Source organism: Oncorhynchus nerka, linkage group LG24 (assembly GCF_034236695.1).
Source record: "Oncorhynchus nerka isolate Pitt River linkage group LG24, Oner_Uvic_2.0, whole genome shotgun sequence".
In the NCBI taxonomy this organism is placed as follows: Eukaryota; Metazoa; Chordata; class Actinopteri; order Salmoniformes; family Salmonidae; genus Oncorhynchus; species Oncorhynchus nerka.
In genome coordinates this window covers 31,942,836-31,960,583 of record NC_088419.1, presented here as the reverse complement: position 1 = coordinate 31,960,583, position 17,748 = coordinate 31,942,836, and the positions used below count along the sequence as shown (strand labels likewise).

Below are 17,748 nucleotides of genomic sequence, written 5' to 3'. Positions count from 1 at the left end.
GGTTTCTTCCTGTGCTAATTAAGGATAGCTAGAGACAGCTTTGGGTCTGGGATCTGGCCATGGTGTTCATGATACATGACGGGACAGGATCCCAAAAAATGTAAAGACACACACACCACCCACCCACACGCACAACCACACCCACACCGGCAAAAAGGGTTGACAGGGCCAAAAGACTACAACACTTAGTGCTACATGACAGGACAGGCTCCAAGACAGCTTTCTCTCGCTCTCTCACGCAGACGCAGACACACAAATCAAATCAAGATTAATTTATACAGCACATTTCAGACATGGAATGCAATGTGCTTCACAGGAAAAACGAATATTACTACAAAACAAACATATGAGGATAAAAAACAAAATAATAACAATAAAAACTGAAATACTAAATATATCCACAGTTTCGGCACCCCTCAGGTTCTCTAGCAGGCTATTCCAGAGTCAGGGAGCAAAGTAACTAAAGGCTGCCTCTCCATAACTCTTGGTCCTAGGCTTTGGGATAGTTAAAAGGCCAGTACCAGGGGACCTGAGGGACCTACTGGGTATATAAATGAAAAGCATGTCTGACATGTATTGGGGTGTACAATCACGGATTGATTTAGAAACCAATAGAAGAATCTTAAAATGAATTCTTAAACTCACAGGCAGTCAGTGCAGAAAACTTAAAACCAGTATGTTTTGCCAATGGCTTTCTTGGGTAGACCAGACAGGAGAGCATTACAGTAGTCAAGCCTCTCTGTAGCAGTCTGAGAGAGAAACGGCCGCACCTTGGCAATGTTCCTCAGGTGGTAAAAGCTATTTTGGTCACATTCCTAACGTGCAATTTGAAATTAAGTTCAGAATCTAAAATAACACCTTTATTGCCCGTGAATTAAAATGTGCGGCCAGATTCTCTCTCTGTGGTTTGGCTCCAACAATAAGTACCTCGGTCTTGTCTTGATTTCACTGGAGGAAGTTGTGAGCCATCCAAGTATTTAAATCACTAATACGGTCTAATAATTTATCCGTAGAGCTAAAATCCTCTGGCGACACAGAAATGTACATTTTGCTTAAGAATGGAAGGTTGGAGATTGGCTGAAAATATCTAAGAGCTGAAGAATCTAGAATACTTTTCTTCAGAAAGGGTTTCACCATAGCAGTTTTCTTAGTGCAGTGGGGAAAGTGCCTGTGAACAGGGAGTGATTAACAATAGCTCGCAATTCTTCAGAAATGCAATTAAAAACTGTTTTGTAGAAGGTGGAGGGAATATGTTCAAGAAGGCAGGTAGAATGCTTAAGTTGTGATATCACTTTCCTGAGCACGTCTGTATCAACCAGGGAAAATAGATCCATAGTGCCTTTGCGTGGTAGGCTAGGACACATATCAAACTTCTCATCAGGTCTTACTTGACTGATACCCAGCCTAACGTGTGTTCTTTTATCTCTGAAATATGTCGCAAACTCATCCCATTTAGACGTGGAGGAAAGTTCACATACATTTGCGGGGGTAGGATTTATCAGGCCATCAATGGCCGAGAAGAGTGCTGTCAAGTTACACTGATCAAGTTAGACAAATGATCCTGTCTGTCCCGCCCTGACTGTAGATTGCTTTGTATGTTTCTATTTTTAGTTTGGTCAGGGTGTGATGTGAGTGGGTATTCTGTTTTGTTCTATGTTTGTATTTCTATGTGTTTGGCCTGGTATGGTTCCCAATCAGAGGCAGCTGTCAATCATTGTCTCTGATTGAGAACCATACTTAGGCAGCCTTGTTTCGCCCTTGAGTTGTGGGTAGTTGTTTTCTGTATCACCTGACAGAACTGTTTCGGGTCTCGTTATTCCTCGTTGTTATTTTGTTTACCAGGCTGCACCTTGGTCCTCTCCTTCTTCCACCTACGACGATCTGTACACCGTCTGGCATTTCAAATTGCCTTGTTATGCAGTACCAGTGAAGGTTTAGACACACCTACTATTTCAAGGGATTTTCTTTATTTTTACTATTTTCTACATTGTAAAATAATAGAGAATACATCAAAACTATGAAATAACTCATACGGAATCATGCTCTTTATTTTTTTAAACTTTTAAACTGCATTATTGGTTAGGGCTTGTAAGCATTTAACTGTAACCTGTTGTATTTGGTGCATGTGACACATAACATTTTATTTGATGTAGTAACCAAAAAAGTGTTAAACAAATCAAAATACATTTTAGATTTTATATTCTTCAAAGTAGTCACCCTTTGCCGTGATGACAGCTTGCACACTCTTGGCATTCTCTCAACCAGCTTCAATCTTGAAGGAGTTCCCACATATGCTGAGCACTTGTTAGATGCTTTTCCTTCAGTCTGCAGTCCAACTAATCCCAAATCATCTCAATTGGGTTGAGGTTGGGTGATTGTGGAGGCCAGGTTATCTGATGCAACATATTCCATCACTCTCCTTCTTTGTCAAACAGCCCTTACACAGCCTGGAGGTGTGTTTTGGGTCATTGTCCTGTAGAAAACAAATGATAGTCCCACTAAGCGCAAACCACATTGGATCGCTGCAAAATGTTGTGGTAGCCATACTGGTCAAGTGTGTCTTGAATTCTAAATAAATCGCAGACAGTGTCACCAGCAAAGCACACCCACACCATCACTCCTCCTCTTCCATGCTTCACAGTGGGAACCACACATACAGAGATAATCCGTTCACCTACTTTGCGTCTCATAGACACAGCTGTTGGAACCAAAAACCTGAAATTTGCACTCATCAGACCAAAGGACAGATTTCCACAGGTCTAATGTCAATTTCTCGTGTTTCTTGGCCCAAGCAAGTCTCGTCTTATTATTGGTGTCCTTTAGTAGTGGTTTCTTTGCAGCAATTCGACCATGGAGGCCTGATTCACTCAGTCTCCTCTGAACAATTGATGTTGAGATGTGTCTGTTACTTGTACTCTGTGAAGCATTTATTTGGGCTGCAATTTCTGAGGCTGGTAACTGTAATGAACTTACCATCTGCAGCAGAGGTAACTCTGGATCTTCCTTTCCTGTGGCGATCCTCATGAGAGCTAGTTTCATCATAGCGCTTGATGGTTTTTGGTATACCACCCCTACCTTGTCACAACGCAACTGCTTGGCTCAAATGCATAATTTCTTTTACTTTTAATGAGGCACACCTGTTAATTGAAATGCATTCCAGGTGACTACCTCATGAAGCTGGTTGAAAGAATGCCAAGAGCGTGCAAAGCTGTCATCAAGGCAGAAGGTGGCTACTTTGAAGAATCTCAAATATTATTTGATTTGTTTAACACTGTTTTTGATAACTACATGATTCCATGTGTTATTTAATAGTGTTGATGTCTTCACTATTTTTCTACAATGTAAAAAAAATTAAGAAAACCCCTTGAATGAGTAGGTATGTCCAAACCTTTGACTGGTACTGTATATGTCAAGTTGCTCTCTCAGAATATCATTATGGACCTTTGACTTTTCCCACTTCCGCTCTGCCTTTCTGCAATTTCTCTTTAATTGATTAGTTTCCTCACTCATTCTAGACTCAGCGATATGATGTAGATGCAGTATGTAAATAGAATAGTGGGTACAACTTCTCAGCTGCTATGGTGCCCTGGCTACCACGCTGTGAACATGGTGAAGCGAATCTGTGCACATGCGCAGATACTGTGTGTGACCGTGTCAGAGTGAAGTCTTCCATCTCGCTCATCTCAATATCTGCTGTGCTGCTCATGGCAATGAGACCGAGTCTAACCTTTAACTTCAGTTCCACTCCATTAACAACCAGACATTTTTCAGACCCAGCAACTCAACACTTTGATCTTTAATTGCGTCAACAACTGCCATTAACCTTTCGAGCCATCCAACCATTATTAGCAAACTGTCAAACGTTCAGTTGTTTGACCCTGGCACAACATTGCATGGGAAACTCAAGAGTGTATAACTCATAGTGCAGATCCGTAAATATAGCTTGTAAAGAGACAAGTTATTTCTCAGTCAGAGTGTTTGTCTAAGAAAGCAAAGTATTACATTGGCACTCTTGCTTGTTTGTATAAAGCCGGTTATGGCAGTGTTTTGCCTGTTTTACAGGTTTGATGTAAAAGCAGTTGAAGTTGCTGCTAGATACTGACCTACGGTCATTTTCACATTTTTTCCCCCTGGAGGAGTGTAATCTGATCCTAGCTCTGTGTAGGTCCTTACGGGCAACTTCTACCCAGATCGGGAAAGGGCCTAATTTGCTGGGGTGTATTCACAAGGTATACATCTTCACGGAAGCCCTGAGACATTGAAATTCAATATGCAGAATGAAGTGTTGCATCATGTGGAATGATCTCCAAAAGTCCTTCAAGTTGGTGGATTTGGTGCCGATAGGGAAATTCAGTCGGATGTTAGAGGGCCATTTTACTGAAGAATGTGTTTTGCTTTTCATGTATTGTGTATATAGATATGCATTGTGTCATTGTTGTATTATGTCATTGTTGTTTATTGATGTGTTTATTGCTGTTTGACAGGTCATCATTTGAAATAAGAATTTGTTGTTAATTGACTTACCTGTATAAAAAAAATGAAATGAATATTAAATGGCATCACCTTAGACACAAAGATTATCTTAGACACAACCGTGACTCAGAATGACTATCCCCACACACCGACCACCTCGTGGTCATAGCAAATACCTCATAGCCTGGCAACCATGTGCCAGGGAGTAGTGTCTGCTTTGGCCGAGTCCAGACCACACAGAAGAGTTCAACTGAGCCACTGAGACATAAAAAAAGAGAAAGGGAGATAGAGAGAGAGAGAGATCCCTAGCCTTCATCTCAAGGCAGTGAGAGATCTATAGGTATTTGAGAGGCTTTGAGCTCTACAAGAAAGTATTGGCGTAAGGGCTTTTTGGGGGATGTATGAAACAGTGATAAACATGTGACTTCAGCCCTGTCCAGAAACAACCCATCATCCCTAGGCACTGAACTAATTGGATAGGTATTAGTAATATGGTAGTAGCTCCACTTTTCTCACTGAGGTGTAATATTCTCCATATTATCCAATCCTCTCAGATTTACACAAGTGCCAAGGGGGAATTAAATCATGTTTGTCAGGTAGGGGCAACTTTGATGGGGGCCACAACAAAAACTGAAGTCATCATGAGGGGCCGCAGTTGCTATCGGGTCTGCGTACCCACATCCATACCAGGATAACAAGTTTAGATAGCTGGTCGCTAAACTAACTTAGCAATCTAAAAAATGTTAGCTGACATGGGCTAATTGACTGACTATCAGTGACTGACATAACCAGAGAGAACTGCTGATGCACAACCAAATTTCGAAATTGCACCTCGTGTATTCTACTATTCTATCTCGCAACAGTAAGTTGAGTCCCTGGCTGAGTTTTTCTTTGGGGCGGGGGGGGGGGGGGGGGGTTGATTCGAGGGCCTTCCCTGATGTAGGTCAATCAATACAAAATAAGAAGTGAATCCAATCCCAAGCAAATTATGCACATTTACAATGAACAAAAATATACATTGCATTCAGACAGTATTTAGACCCCTTCACTTTTTCCACATTTTGTTATGTTACAGCCTTATTCAAAAATGTATTAAAATGAAAACATGTCCTCATCAATCTACACACAAAGTCTCCATAATGACAAAGCAAAAACAGGTTTAGACATTTTTGCAAATTTATTAAAAATGTCAAATTAAAACGTATTTACGTAAGTATTCAGTATTCATATCCCTTTGATATGAGATTCAAAAATGAGCTCACGTGCTCTTGTTTCCATTGATCATTCTTGAGATATTTCTACAACTTGATTGAAGTCTACCTGTGGTAAATTCAATTGATTGGACATGATTTGGAAAGGCACACACACACCTGTCTATATAAAAGGTCCCACAGTTGACAGTGCATGTCAGAGCAAAAACCAAGCCAAGAGGTTGAAGAAATTGTCCGTAGAACTCCGAAACAGGATTGTGTCGAAGGACAGATCTGGGGAAGGGTACCAAGAACACAGTGGCCTCCATCATTCTTAAATGGAAGAAGTTTGGAACCACCAAGATTCTTCCTAGAGCTGGCCACCCAGCCAAACTGAGCAATCGGGGGAGAAGGGACTTAGCCAAGGACCCGATGGTCACTGACAGAGCTCCAGCATTCATCTGTAGAGATGAAAGAACTTTAGAAGGATAGAAATCTCTGAAGCACTCCACCAATCAGTAATTTATGGTAGAGTGGCCAGACAGATTCCCCTCATCAGTAAAAGGTACATGTCAGCCCGCTTGGAGTTTGCCAAAATGCACCGAAAGGACTCTTAGACCATGAGAAACAAGATAGAACTCTTTGGACTCAATGCCAAGCGTCACATCTGGAGGAAACCTGGCACCATCCCTACGGTGAAGCATGGTGGTAGCAGCATCATGGGAGACTAGTCAGGATTGAGGGAAAGATGAACGGATCAAAGTACAGAGAGATGCTTGATGAAAACCTAATCCAGAGCACGCAGGACCTCAGACTGAACCCTGAACCCAATCAAACATCTCTGGAGAGACCTGAAAATAGCTGTGCAGCAACATTCCCCATCCAACCTGACAGAGCTTGAGGGGATCTGCAGAGAAGAATGAGAGAAACTCCCCAAGTGCAGGCGTGCCAAGCTTCATGCCGAAGAAGAATCGAGACTGTAATCACTGCCAAAGGCTCTTCAACAAAGTACTGAGTAAAGGGTTAAAATTATTTCATTTTTAATACATTTGCAAACATTTCTAAAAACCTGTTTTTGATTTGTCCTTATGGGGTATTGTGTGTAGATTGATGAGGGGGGGTGGACAATTTTATAATAACAGATAACACATAACAAAATGTGTAAAAAGTGAAGGGGGTCTGAATATTTCTGAATGCACATGCAACAATTTCAAAGATTTTACTGTTACAGTTCATATAAGGACATTAGTCAATTGAAATAAACTCATTAGGCCATACTCTATGGATTTCACATGACTGGGAATAGAGATATGCATCTGTTGGTCACAGATACCTTTTTTTAAGTAGGAGCGTAGATAAGAAAACCAGTCAGTGTCAGGCTATTGATTGTGGCCTGTGGGATGTTGTCTCACTCCTCTTCAATGGCTGTGCGAATTTGCTGGATATTTGTGGGAACTGGAAAATGCTGTCGTACACATCAATCCAGAGCATCCCAAACATGCTCAATGGGTGACATGTCTGGTGAGTATACAGACCATGGAAAAACTGGGTCATTTTCAGCTTTCAGGAATTGTGTACAGATCCTTGCGACATTGTGCTGAAATATGAGGTGATGGCTGCAGATGAATGGCACGACAATGGTTCTTAGGATCTCTGTGCACTCAAATTACCATCGTTAAAGTGCAATTGTGTTTGTTGTACATAGCTTATGCCTGCCCATACCATAACCCCACCATGGGGCACACTGTTCAACACCTTGACATCAGCAAACTGCTCGCCCACACAATGCCATACATGCTGTCTGCCATCTGCCCGGTACGGTTGAAACCGGGATTCATCCATGAAGAGCTCACTTCTTCAACGTGCCAGTGGCCATGGAAGGTGAGCATTTTCCCAGTCAAGTCGGTTACAACACCGAACTGCAGTCAGGTCAAGACCCTGGTGAGGACGACGAGCACGCAGAAGAGCTTCCCTGAGACGGTTTCTGACAGTTTGTGCAGAAATTCTTCAGTTGTGCAGACCCACAGTTCCATCAGCTGTTCCATCCATCAGCTGTGGCTGATCTCAGATGATCCCGCAGGTGAAGAAGCCGGATGTGGAGGTCCTGGGCTGGTGTGGATACACGTGGTCTATAGTTGTGAGGCTGGTTGGATGTACTGCCAAACTGTCTAAAAAGAAGAAGTTGGAGGTGGCTTATGGTAGAGAGATTTTCATTAAAGTCTCTGGCAACATCTCCGGGGACATTCCTGCAGTCAGCATGCGAATTGCACGCTACCTCAAAACTTGAAACTATGGCATCTGTGGCATTGTGTTGTATGACAAAACTGCACATTTTAGATTTGCGTTTTATTGCCCCGAACACAAGGTGCACCTGTGTAATGATCATGCTGTTTAATTACATTTTTTGTACATGGTACAGCTGTCAGGTGAGAGGATTATCTTGACTTAGGGGAAATGCTCTCCAACAGGGATGTAAACAAATTTATGTTTTATTTCAGCTCATGAAACATGGAACCAACACTGTACATATTGCGTTTATATTTTAGTGCAGTGCACTAAATATAATTTCACTAATTTGAGTCTCACATTACTGTGTATAACTAAACAAAGATAGTTCATCTGTGCTGTTAACTGTAGGAGAAATAAAGCATGTTGGGCAGAGCAAGCAAGGAGGTGGGCAGAGCAAGCAAGGAGGTGGGCAGAACAAGCAAGGAGGTGGGCAGAACAAGCAAGGAGGTGGGCAAACCCAAACAAGCGAGATCTTATTGGTGCATTGTATTTAGCATGTACAGTTGAAGTCGGAAGTTTACATACACTTAGGTTGGAGTCATTAAAACTCATTTTTCAACCACTCCACAAATGTTTTGTTAAAAAACTATAGTTTTGGCAAGTCGGTTAGGACATCTACTTCGTGCATGACACAAGTAATTTCTCCAACAATTGTTTACAGACAGATTATTTAACTTATAATTCACTGTATCACAATTCCAGTGGGTCAGAAGTTTGCATACAATAAGTTGACGATGCCTTGGGGGACTGGGATCAAAAGCCAGGACCTCCCCGGGGCTGAAAAACCACCAAATCATTCGCCGAAGGGATGGTCACTTTCGGGGGCTCAGAACCATGGTTCTGAGGCACCCCACAACCCTCAAAACTGTCCTTTCTCAATATCTGGAAAATAGCTTGGAAAATTCAAAATCCCCAAAAATGATGTCATGGCTTTAGAAGCTTCTAATAGGTTAATTGACATAATTTGAGTCAATTGGAGGTGTACCTGTGGATGTATTTCAAGGCCTACATTCAAATTCAATGCCTCTTTGCTTAACATCATGGGAAAATAAAAAGAAATCAGACAAGACCTGGTTCATCCTTGGGAGCAATTTCCAAACGCCTGAAGGTACCACGTTCATCTGTACAAACAATAGTATTCAAGTATAAACACCATTGGACCACGCAGCGTTCCGTCTCCTGGAGATGAATGTACTTTGGTGCGAAAAGTGCAGATCAATCCCAGAACAACAGCAAAGGACCTTGTGAAGATGCTGGAGGAAACAGGTACAAAAGTATCTATATCCACAGTAAAACGAGTCCTATATCGACATAACCTGAAAGGCCACTCAGCAAGGAAGCAGCCACTGCTACAAACCCGCCATATAAAAGCCAGACTACGGTTTGCAACAGCACATGGAGACAAAGAACATACTTTTTGGAGTTATGTCCTCTGGTTCGATGAAACAAAAATGGAACTGTTGGCCATAATGACCATGTTATGTTTGGAGGAAAAAGGGGGAGGCTTGCAAGCCGAAGAACACCATCCCAACCGTGAAGCACAGGGGTGGCAGCATCATGTTGTGGAGGTGCTCTGCTGCAGCAGGGACTGGTGCACTTCACAAAATAGATTATGTGGATATATTGAAGCAACATCTCAAGACATCAGTCAGGAAGTTAAAGCTTGGTTGCAATTGGTCTTCCAAATGGACAACGGCCTCAAGCATACTTCCAAAGTTGTGGCAAAATGGCCAACAAAGTCAAGGCATTGGAGTGGTCATCACAAAGCCCTGGCGTCAATCCTATAGAAAATGTGTGGGCAGAACTGAAAAAGCATGTGCGAGCAAGGAGGCCTACAAACCTGGCTTAGTTACACCAGCTGTCAGGAGGAAGGGGACAAAATTCACCCAACTTATTGTGGGAAGCTTATGGAAGGCTACCTGAAACTTTTGACCCAAGTTAAACAATTTAAAGGCAATGCTACCAAATACTAATTGAGTGTATGTAAACTTCTGACCCACTGGGAATGTGATGAAATAAATAATAGCTGAAATAAATCCTTCTCTCTACTATTATTCTGACATTTTACATTCTTAAAATAAAGTGGTTATCCTAACTGACCTAAGACAGGGAATTTTTACTAGGATTAAATGTCAGGAATTGTGAAAAACTGAGTTTAAATGTATTTGGCTAAGGTGTATGGAAACTTCTGACTTCAACTGTATTTGTATATTTCCATTAGGGAACATCTACTCAATTCGAACTTGCACTCCTAAACAACGCAATTTCTCATAACATATTCTAGTTTTGGGAACAGAAAAATGTATTGAGATCAGATGTTTCATCGATGAGAAAATTCGAAGAATGTCGGCCCAATTTCACCAAGTTCCATCCTCTCCCACTACCCGCGACTGGACTTCCTCTCACTACCATATTTGGTGGCGAGAAAACATTCTGAACGAATGCTTAATCTTTATTGCCCCTGTGACGTGTCTGTGTTACCCCTTCTGTCTGTGGACTGACCTTGCAGTAGCATGTGGACGTTATCAATATCCAAGGGGATGGCTCCATCGTCCAGAGGGGCTTCCTCTGGGTTTAGCCCTGACGCCATATCTCCAGAAAGGGGAACCGATCACCCGGTGAGTCCTGGCAGCATGCTGGTGCTCTGTGGAGATAGCAAGGCACACAGGACAATAAAGAATCTGAAATATATTTTCTGTATATAACACACTTTCATTAATCACACACACATCAACCTAGTGGGCTCCGAGGAGAGTACTGTGTACACATACTGTATACCACTAGTACATTTAAATAGACATGGTGTCACCACTGTGAATATACAGTAGCAACAAGCAGGCCAAATAAAGAAATGTAATACAATATGAGTTGCAGCAAGCTGAAAAACAATCCACGTCTGAGAAGAAAGATTACAAAAAATTCACCAATATACAGGTACATACTAACATAGCTTAAGTACACAAAAAACATATACACATGGGTTCAACACTGAAAACACGTACCTGGCTATAAATGTTTGTCCAAAAGAAAGAGCAACAGCCTATATAAGCTACAGTGACGTGCACTGATATCATTAACCATGAATCATGGATCTGGTCCTTCAGAACTGTGTTCTGGTAAAAAATAAATCGTATTCCATTTCAGCTCCTAAACCCTGCTTGTAAGGACCTCCCGCTCCATGTACACGGTCCACAAAGCTCCACTTAGCCAATTGGAGGACTAGGTGGTGCCATCTATTGCTTACACCTTTCCAGTCCTTTCAGATGTGTGAACACCAGAGGTAAGGGGAACTTCCCTAACCTCTCTGGCTGAATTTGCCCTTTTTTTCTGAGGGGAGTTAACGTCTCATACAGGGGAACTGAGCCCCTCTGGCGCCCCTGTAATTCTCACCCTGACGCTGGACCTCATATGGGAGACGATTTGTGCAAAAAATTCAGCAATAGAAACGACCACAACGAATCTTGAAAACTGATTGCATCTAATAACAGATGACCATATTGAAACGTAAATGTAATTTAAAGCTCCAAGGTGGTCATTTGCTATTTGATGTGTTAAGTTTGCTTATGCAAATGTAACAATGAAACATGGTGAAGACCCCAAAATTGCCCACCCTGGAAGCTTGTGTTTCAGACATGAGAAAGTGGATGGCGGACATTTTTTTAAACTTTTAAACTCGCACAAAACAGAGATGCTAGTTCTAGGTCCCAAGAAACAAAAGATTTCTGCAGTCGGATCTGACATGAATCTCGTTGGTTGTACAATCATCTAAAATAAAACTGTGAAGGAACTCGGCGTTACTCTGGACCCTGATCTCTCTTTTGACAAACATATACAAAAATATTTCAGATGCTTCTTTTTCAATAACGATCTTGTCTCAACTCCCTAACAGGCTCTGAGAGGCAATTGTGGAGTCATACGACCTCCGAAACATGACCCCCATACCGCGCTCCGTACACAAATATACACACATATATATATATATATATATCACACATATATATATATATCACACATATATATACACACATATATATACACACATACATATACACACATACATATATATATACACACATACATACACACACATATATATATTTTTTTCCCAGAACATTAACCATGTGTAGGTAGATGTGGAAAGATAGATTCAAATGATTTGTTGTAAGTTGGGGTGGGGAGGGGGGGGTTCACACCTAGCTCTGCTATTAGACAATTCTTTCGTAAAGGTTGAATAGTCTATTGTTCAGCTAATAGCCCATCCTAGAAACGTTAGCAGAATTCACAGCCTGCTACGCCTGTGAAAAACTAATAATACTTTTTCCCCTTTCCACTTGTTTAAGATTCCAATTGATTAAGTGTTTTGAGCCACAATCGGCCCCAACCCCAAATAATACATTTGGGTACAGTCGATAGCGTGCTGGACTTCAGGCTAGAATGTTGAGGGTTCGAAAACTGCTCCCTGCTTGTTTCATTACATTATTAAGCCTGGATGTGTACTCCCATCTCATTCCTCGCTCTCTTCTACGTGTCATTCTCTGCCTGAGTGGCTCGTGAGCGTGCTGCTAGGATATGGGCAGCACCTTGGTTGTGCGTCAAGAATTCAGCATAGCAAGTTTGTATGAAGGTCTGGTTATTCACAGGCAAATAGTAATATGCTCTAAACCACTCTGGTGACAAATTTTGCTAACCTGTTTTCAATTGTCCACATGGCTGGGAGAACCTACTCAGATGAATGCAGATGAAGTTAGATATGCATAGAAAGGCGGCCAGGCGGCCAGGCGGCCAGCTCTAGGAAGAGTCTTGGTGGTTCCAAACATCTTCCATTTAAGAATGATGAAGGCCACTGTGTTCTTGGGGACCTTCAATGCTGCAAACATTGGTACCCTTCCCCAGATCTGTGTGTCACATCTGCGCCCACTACGCCCTCTGGTGTTCATCCGGTGTCTTCCTAACCTTCAGTTCTCCCCCTGAAAACACTCTCTTTCTCCCTTGGTGTGATTGTGTGGTTGGACACAGGTGTGCTGGAGTCAGAGCTGAACCCTACCAGCTGCAAATCATCCCATAAATCAAGACCTCTACATATACTAATCCCTGCCAGATCGTAATCTCTGCTCAGTCAGTTATCACTCTAGGCTTTTGTCTATTCTCAAGATCCTGTTGCTCTGCTTTGCTCGGTTTCCTGCCTTATACCATTTTTGTCCTCTCCTTGCAGTTACCGCTCTGTCTCTGGCTCCTGTTCCACATCTCACCACCAACCACCTTGCTCTGGATATCACTCACCACCATTACCTTGGATTGCACTGTCAACTGTGGGACCTTATGTAGACGGGTGTGCGCCTTTCCAAATCATGTCCAATCAATTGAATTTACCACAGATGGACTCCAATCAAGTTGTAGAAATACCTCAAGGATGATCAATGGAAACAGGATGCACCTGAGCTCAATTTCGAGTCTCTTCACAAAGTGTCTGATTGCATACTTATGTAAAGGTATTTACATTAGTTTACAATCTATCTGCAATATTAAAGCTGATATACCCCCTAAAAATATTTTTAAAAGATTAGACTACTGCAATGCTCTACTCTGTGACTACATGGATAAGGTGAAATAAAACCAGTGCAAAATATGGCTGCTAGAATCTTGACTAGATCCAAACATTTGATCATATTGCTCCAGTGATAACATCGCTACACTTGGCTTCCTATTAAGGGTAGGCTTGAATTCAAGGTTTTACTGCTAACCTATAAAGCATTACTTTAACTTTCTCCTACTTATCTCTCCAATTTGGTCCTGCTGTACATACCTACACGTAAACTATGGTCACAAGACGCAGGCATCCTTATTGTTCCTAGAATTTCTAAGAAAAAAGGACTAGGCAGGGCTTTCTCCTTACGAGCTCCATTCTTATGGAATGCCGGTCCATGTGAGAGAGGCATACTCGTTCTCAACCTTTAATTCTTTACAGACGACTAATCTCTTCAATAGGTCCTATGATTGAGTGTAGTCTGGCCCTCGGTTGCGAAGGTCACCGGCAAGGCACTGGAGTGACAAACCACCCTTGCTGTCTCTGTCTGGCAGGCTCCCCTTTCTCCAGTAGGATTCTCTGCCTCTGACCCTATTAGTCACTGGCTTACTCGCACTCTCCCATGCGGTTCCTAGAAGGGTGCATCACGTCATGTCATGCCAGGCTTTTTTTTGCTATACTTGACTTTAGTGGATTGAGTCACTGACATGATCTTCCTGTCTGGTTTTGCAACCCGTTGGGCTCATGTGGTGGGGGAGACCTTCATGGGCTATACTCAGCCTTGTCTCAGGGTAGTGGTTTGTTGATATCCCTTTGGTGGTGTGGGGGCTGTGCTTTGGCAAAGTGGGTGGGGTTATATCCTACCCGGTTGTCCCTGTCCAGGGGTAACTTTGAACGGGGCCATAGTGTCCCCTGACCCCCCCTCCCCACTGTCTCAGTCCTTAGTATCTATGCTACAATAGTCTATGTGCTGGGGGGGGGTACGTAGGTTCAGTATGTCCTATCTGGTGTAATTCTCCTGTCTAATCTGGTGTCCTGTTTGATCTTAGGTATGCTCCCTCTTATCTTCTCTCTCTCTGTCCCTCCTCTCCTGGTCATCTATGAACATTTGAACATGTATTTTTATAATCTCCACCCGGCTCAACCAGAAGACCACTGGCCACCCCTCTGAACATGGTTCCTCTCTTGGTTTCATCCTAGGTTCCTGCCATTCTAAGGAGGTGTTCCTAGCCACTGTGCTTTTTATATATTTTTTGATTGATTCATTGATTATGCCTATCCAATGAGATATACAGTGGGTATGGGTGTAGGTATACACTCATATATATATATATATATATATATATATATATATATATTCACTGCTCAAATAAAGGGAACACTTAAACAACACAATGTAACTCCAAGTCAATCACACTTCTGTGAAATCAAACTGTCCACTTAGGAAGCAACACTGATTGACAATAAATGTCACATGCTGTTGTGCAAATGGAATAGACAACAGGTGGAAATTATAGGCAATTAGCAAGACACCCCCAATAAAGGAGTGGTTCTGTAGGTGGTGACCACAGACCACTTCTCAGTTCCTTGGCTTCCTGGCTGATGTTTTGGTCACTTTTGAATGCTGGCAGTGCTTTCACTCTAGTGGTAGCATGAGACGGAGTCTACAACCCACACAAGTGGCTCAGGTAGTGCAGCTCATCCAGGATGGCACATCAATGCGAGCTGTGGCAAGAAGGTTTGCTGTGTCTGTCAGCGTAGTATCCAGAGCATGGAGACGCTACCAGGAGACAGGCCAGTACATCAGGAGACGTGGAGGAGGCCGTAGGAGGGCAATAACCCAGCAGCAGGACCACTACCTCCGCCTTTGTGCAAGGAGGAGCAGGAGGAGCACTGCCAGAGCCCTGCAAAATGAGCTCCAGCAGGCCACAAATGTGCATGTGTCTGCTCAAACGGTCAGAAACAGACTCCATGAGGGTGGTATGAGGGCCCGACATCCACAGGTGGGGGTTGTGCTTACAGCCCAACACCATGCAGGACGTTTGGCATTTACCAGAGAACACCAAGATTGGCAAATTCGCCACTGGCGCCCTGTGCTCTTCACAGATGAAAGCAGGTTCACACTGAGCACATGTGACAGTCTGGAGACGCCGTGGAGAACGTTCTGCTGCCTGCAACATCCTTCAGCATGACCGGTTTGGCGGTGGGTCAGTCATGATGTGGGGTGGCATTTCTTTGGGGGGCCGCACAGCCCTCCATGTGCTCGCCAGAGGTAGCCTGACTGCCATTAGGTACCGAGATGAGATCCTCAGACCCCTTGTGAGACCATATGCTGGTGCGGTTGGCCCTGGGTTCCTCCTAATGCAAGACAATGCTAGACCTCATGTGGCTGGAGTGTGTCAGCAGTTCCTGCAAGAGGAAGGCATTGATGCTATGGACTGGCCCGCCAGTTCCCCAGACCTGAATCCAGTTGAGCACATCTGGGACATCATGTCTCGCTCCATCCACCAACGCCACGTTGCACCACAGACTGTCTAGGCATTGGCGGATGCTTTAGTCCAGGTCTGGGAGGAGATCCCTCAGGAGACCATCCGCCACCTCATCAAGAGCATGCCCAGGCGTTGTAGGGAGGTCATATAGGCACGTGGAGGCCACACACACTACTGAGCCTCATTTTGACTTGTTTTAAGGACATTACATCAAAGTTGGATCAGCCTGTAGTGTGGTTTTCCACTTTAATTTTGAGTGTGACTCCAAATCCAGACCTCCATGGGTTGATTTCCATTGATCATTTTTGTGTGATTTTGTTGTCAGCACATTCAACTATGTAAAGAAAAAAGTATTTAATAAGAATATTTCATTCATTCAGATCTAGGATGGTGTTATTTTAGTGTTCCCTTTATTTTTTTGAGCAGTGTATATATATATATATACACAACACACACACACACAACTGCCTAGGGGGTATAGGGACTAGAGGGTAAATTGGGACTGGCCCTCAAGGTGGAACAGACAAGTGTATTACCCTAGTTTTACCTCCCATCCCCCAGCACGTTGGAAGGAACCTCCTTATAGAGTTTGAGGAGTATTAGAGCTCATAGTAAATCTGGATTGGATTACTGTAGTAGAATGTATGTAAATGTGAAATGCCCAGAATATGGGGCACAACATAGGGTTTGAGCAACTGTTTAAAGACCGGACACAATTTTCCACAAAGGCTTGGTGCATTCTATACCAGAGGATCCAACAATAAGAGTGTGTGTGTGCAGCAATCCAAATACTTGTGTAAGGAGTGTTGAGTACATGTACATACTGATTATGCTAAAATGTAAGCAACTTTTCAAACAGTCCATGCCTACAAACCTCTGGGCAAAAGCACATAGTTGACTTAATACATGTGTGAAATTCATACATTTGTTCTTATGAAAATTACATACATTTGAAAAAATCTTGCACTATTTGTGTTTCTTACACCATGTAAAACTTTTACCAGTTGGAGTTTCTAAATCTTTTCTAAAATGTTGAATTATTATTATTATACAAAAATCCACTGTGTGCAAAGAGGGATGTATGCATCCTAAAGGAGAAAAGTGATAAAAGACCCTCAGAAACAAACAGTGAGAAATGGGGAGTAATATTAAATGACATATGCACAAATAAAAAAGTGAGGGTCATGAAATAAAATAACACACGTTTCAGTCATGTGGCCATAATCCATGTCAGTTTACACAATGACATGCGCTACAAGCATAAAGCATACATAAACATACAACTGCTACACCCACAACCGGTGCTCACTGCTCAATCACAGATCCGAGCGAGTAGGTGACATACAGAGTTACCCACATGAAGTGACATATTGGCATGTTGGAATGTGTGCCCTTGTGGTGTGTGGTGCCAGTGTTTTCTTGTGTCACTATGGTGATGAGAAAAAGTTGTATGGTCAGCTGCCTGCCTGTCAATGTGACTGGAATCAGGTAGCCTTGCATGCAGCTGTCCTATTCATGTGCTTTGAACACGCACACGCACACAAACAGACACACACACACAAACATTGATTTGTCAAGCTAACATCAGAAGTGGAAAAACTGTCTCTGCCCAATGGTCTGATCCTGTGAAGCATGTCAAGGCACACACCCACAAACAGCGATGTGCCAGGAATCTGTGGTGGCGCCCAGAAATAGAACATAATATGGTTGATCTCCAGCCGAGCTCCTGCTCCACTCTGCATGCAGGCCGAAGGTACTTTTAATCAATGGCAGATCTGGCAGA

General features: G+C 42.8%; 1 protein-coding gene across 1 annotated transcript in view; it reads right to left on the bottom strand.

Moving 5' to 3' along the window:
• The window catches only part of LOC115107488 (nesprin-2-like), a 217,424-nt gene extending 206,851 nt beyond the window's left edge, over positions 1-10,573 (bottom strand). The window contains exon 1 of the mRNA XM_065008488.1: positions 10,455-10,573. Within this exon, the coding sequence (XP_064864560.1) occupies positions 10,455-10,542 (88 nt within the window). The 5' untranslated portion in view covers positions 10,543-10,573. The remainder of the gene's footprint in view (positions 1-10,454) is intronic.
• Positions 10,574-17,748: the final 7,175 nt, after the last annotated feature.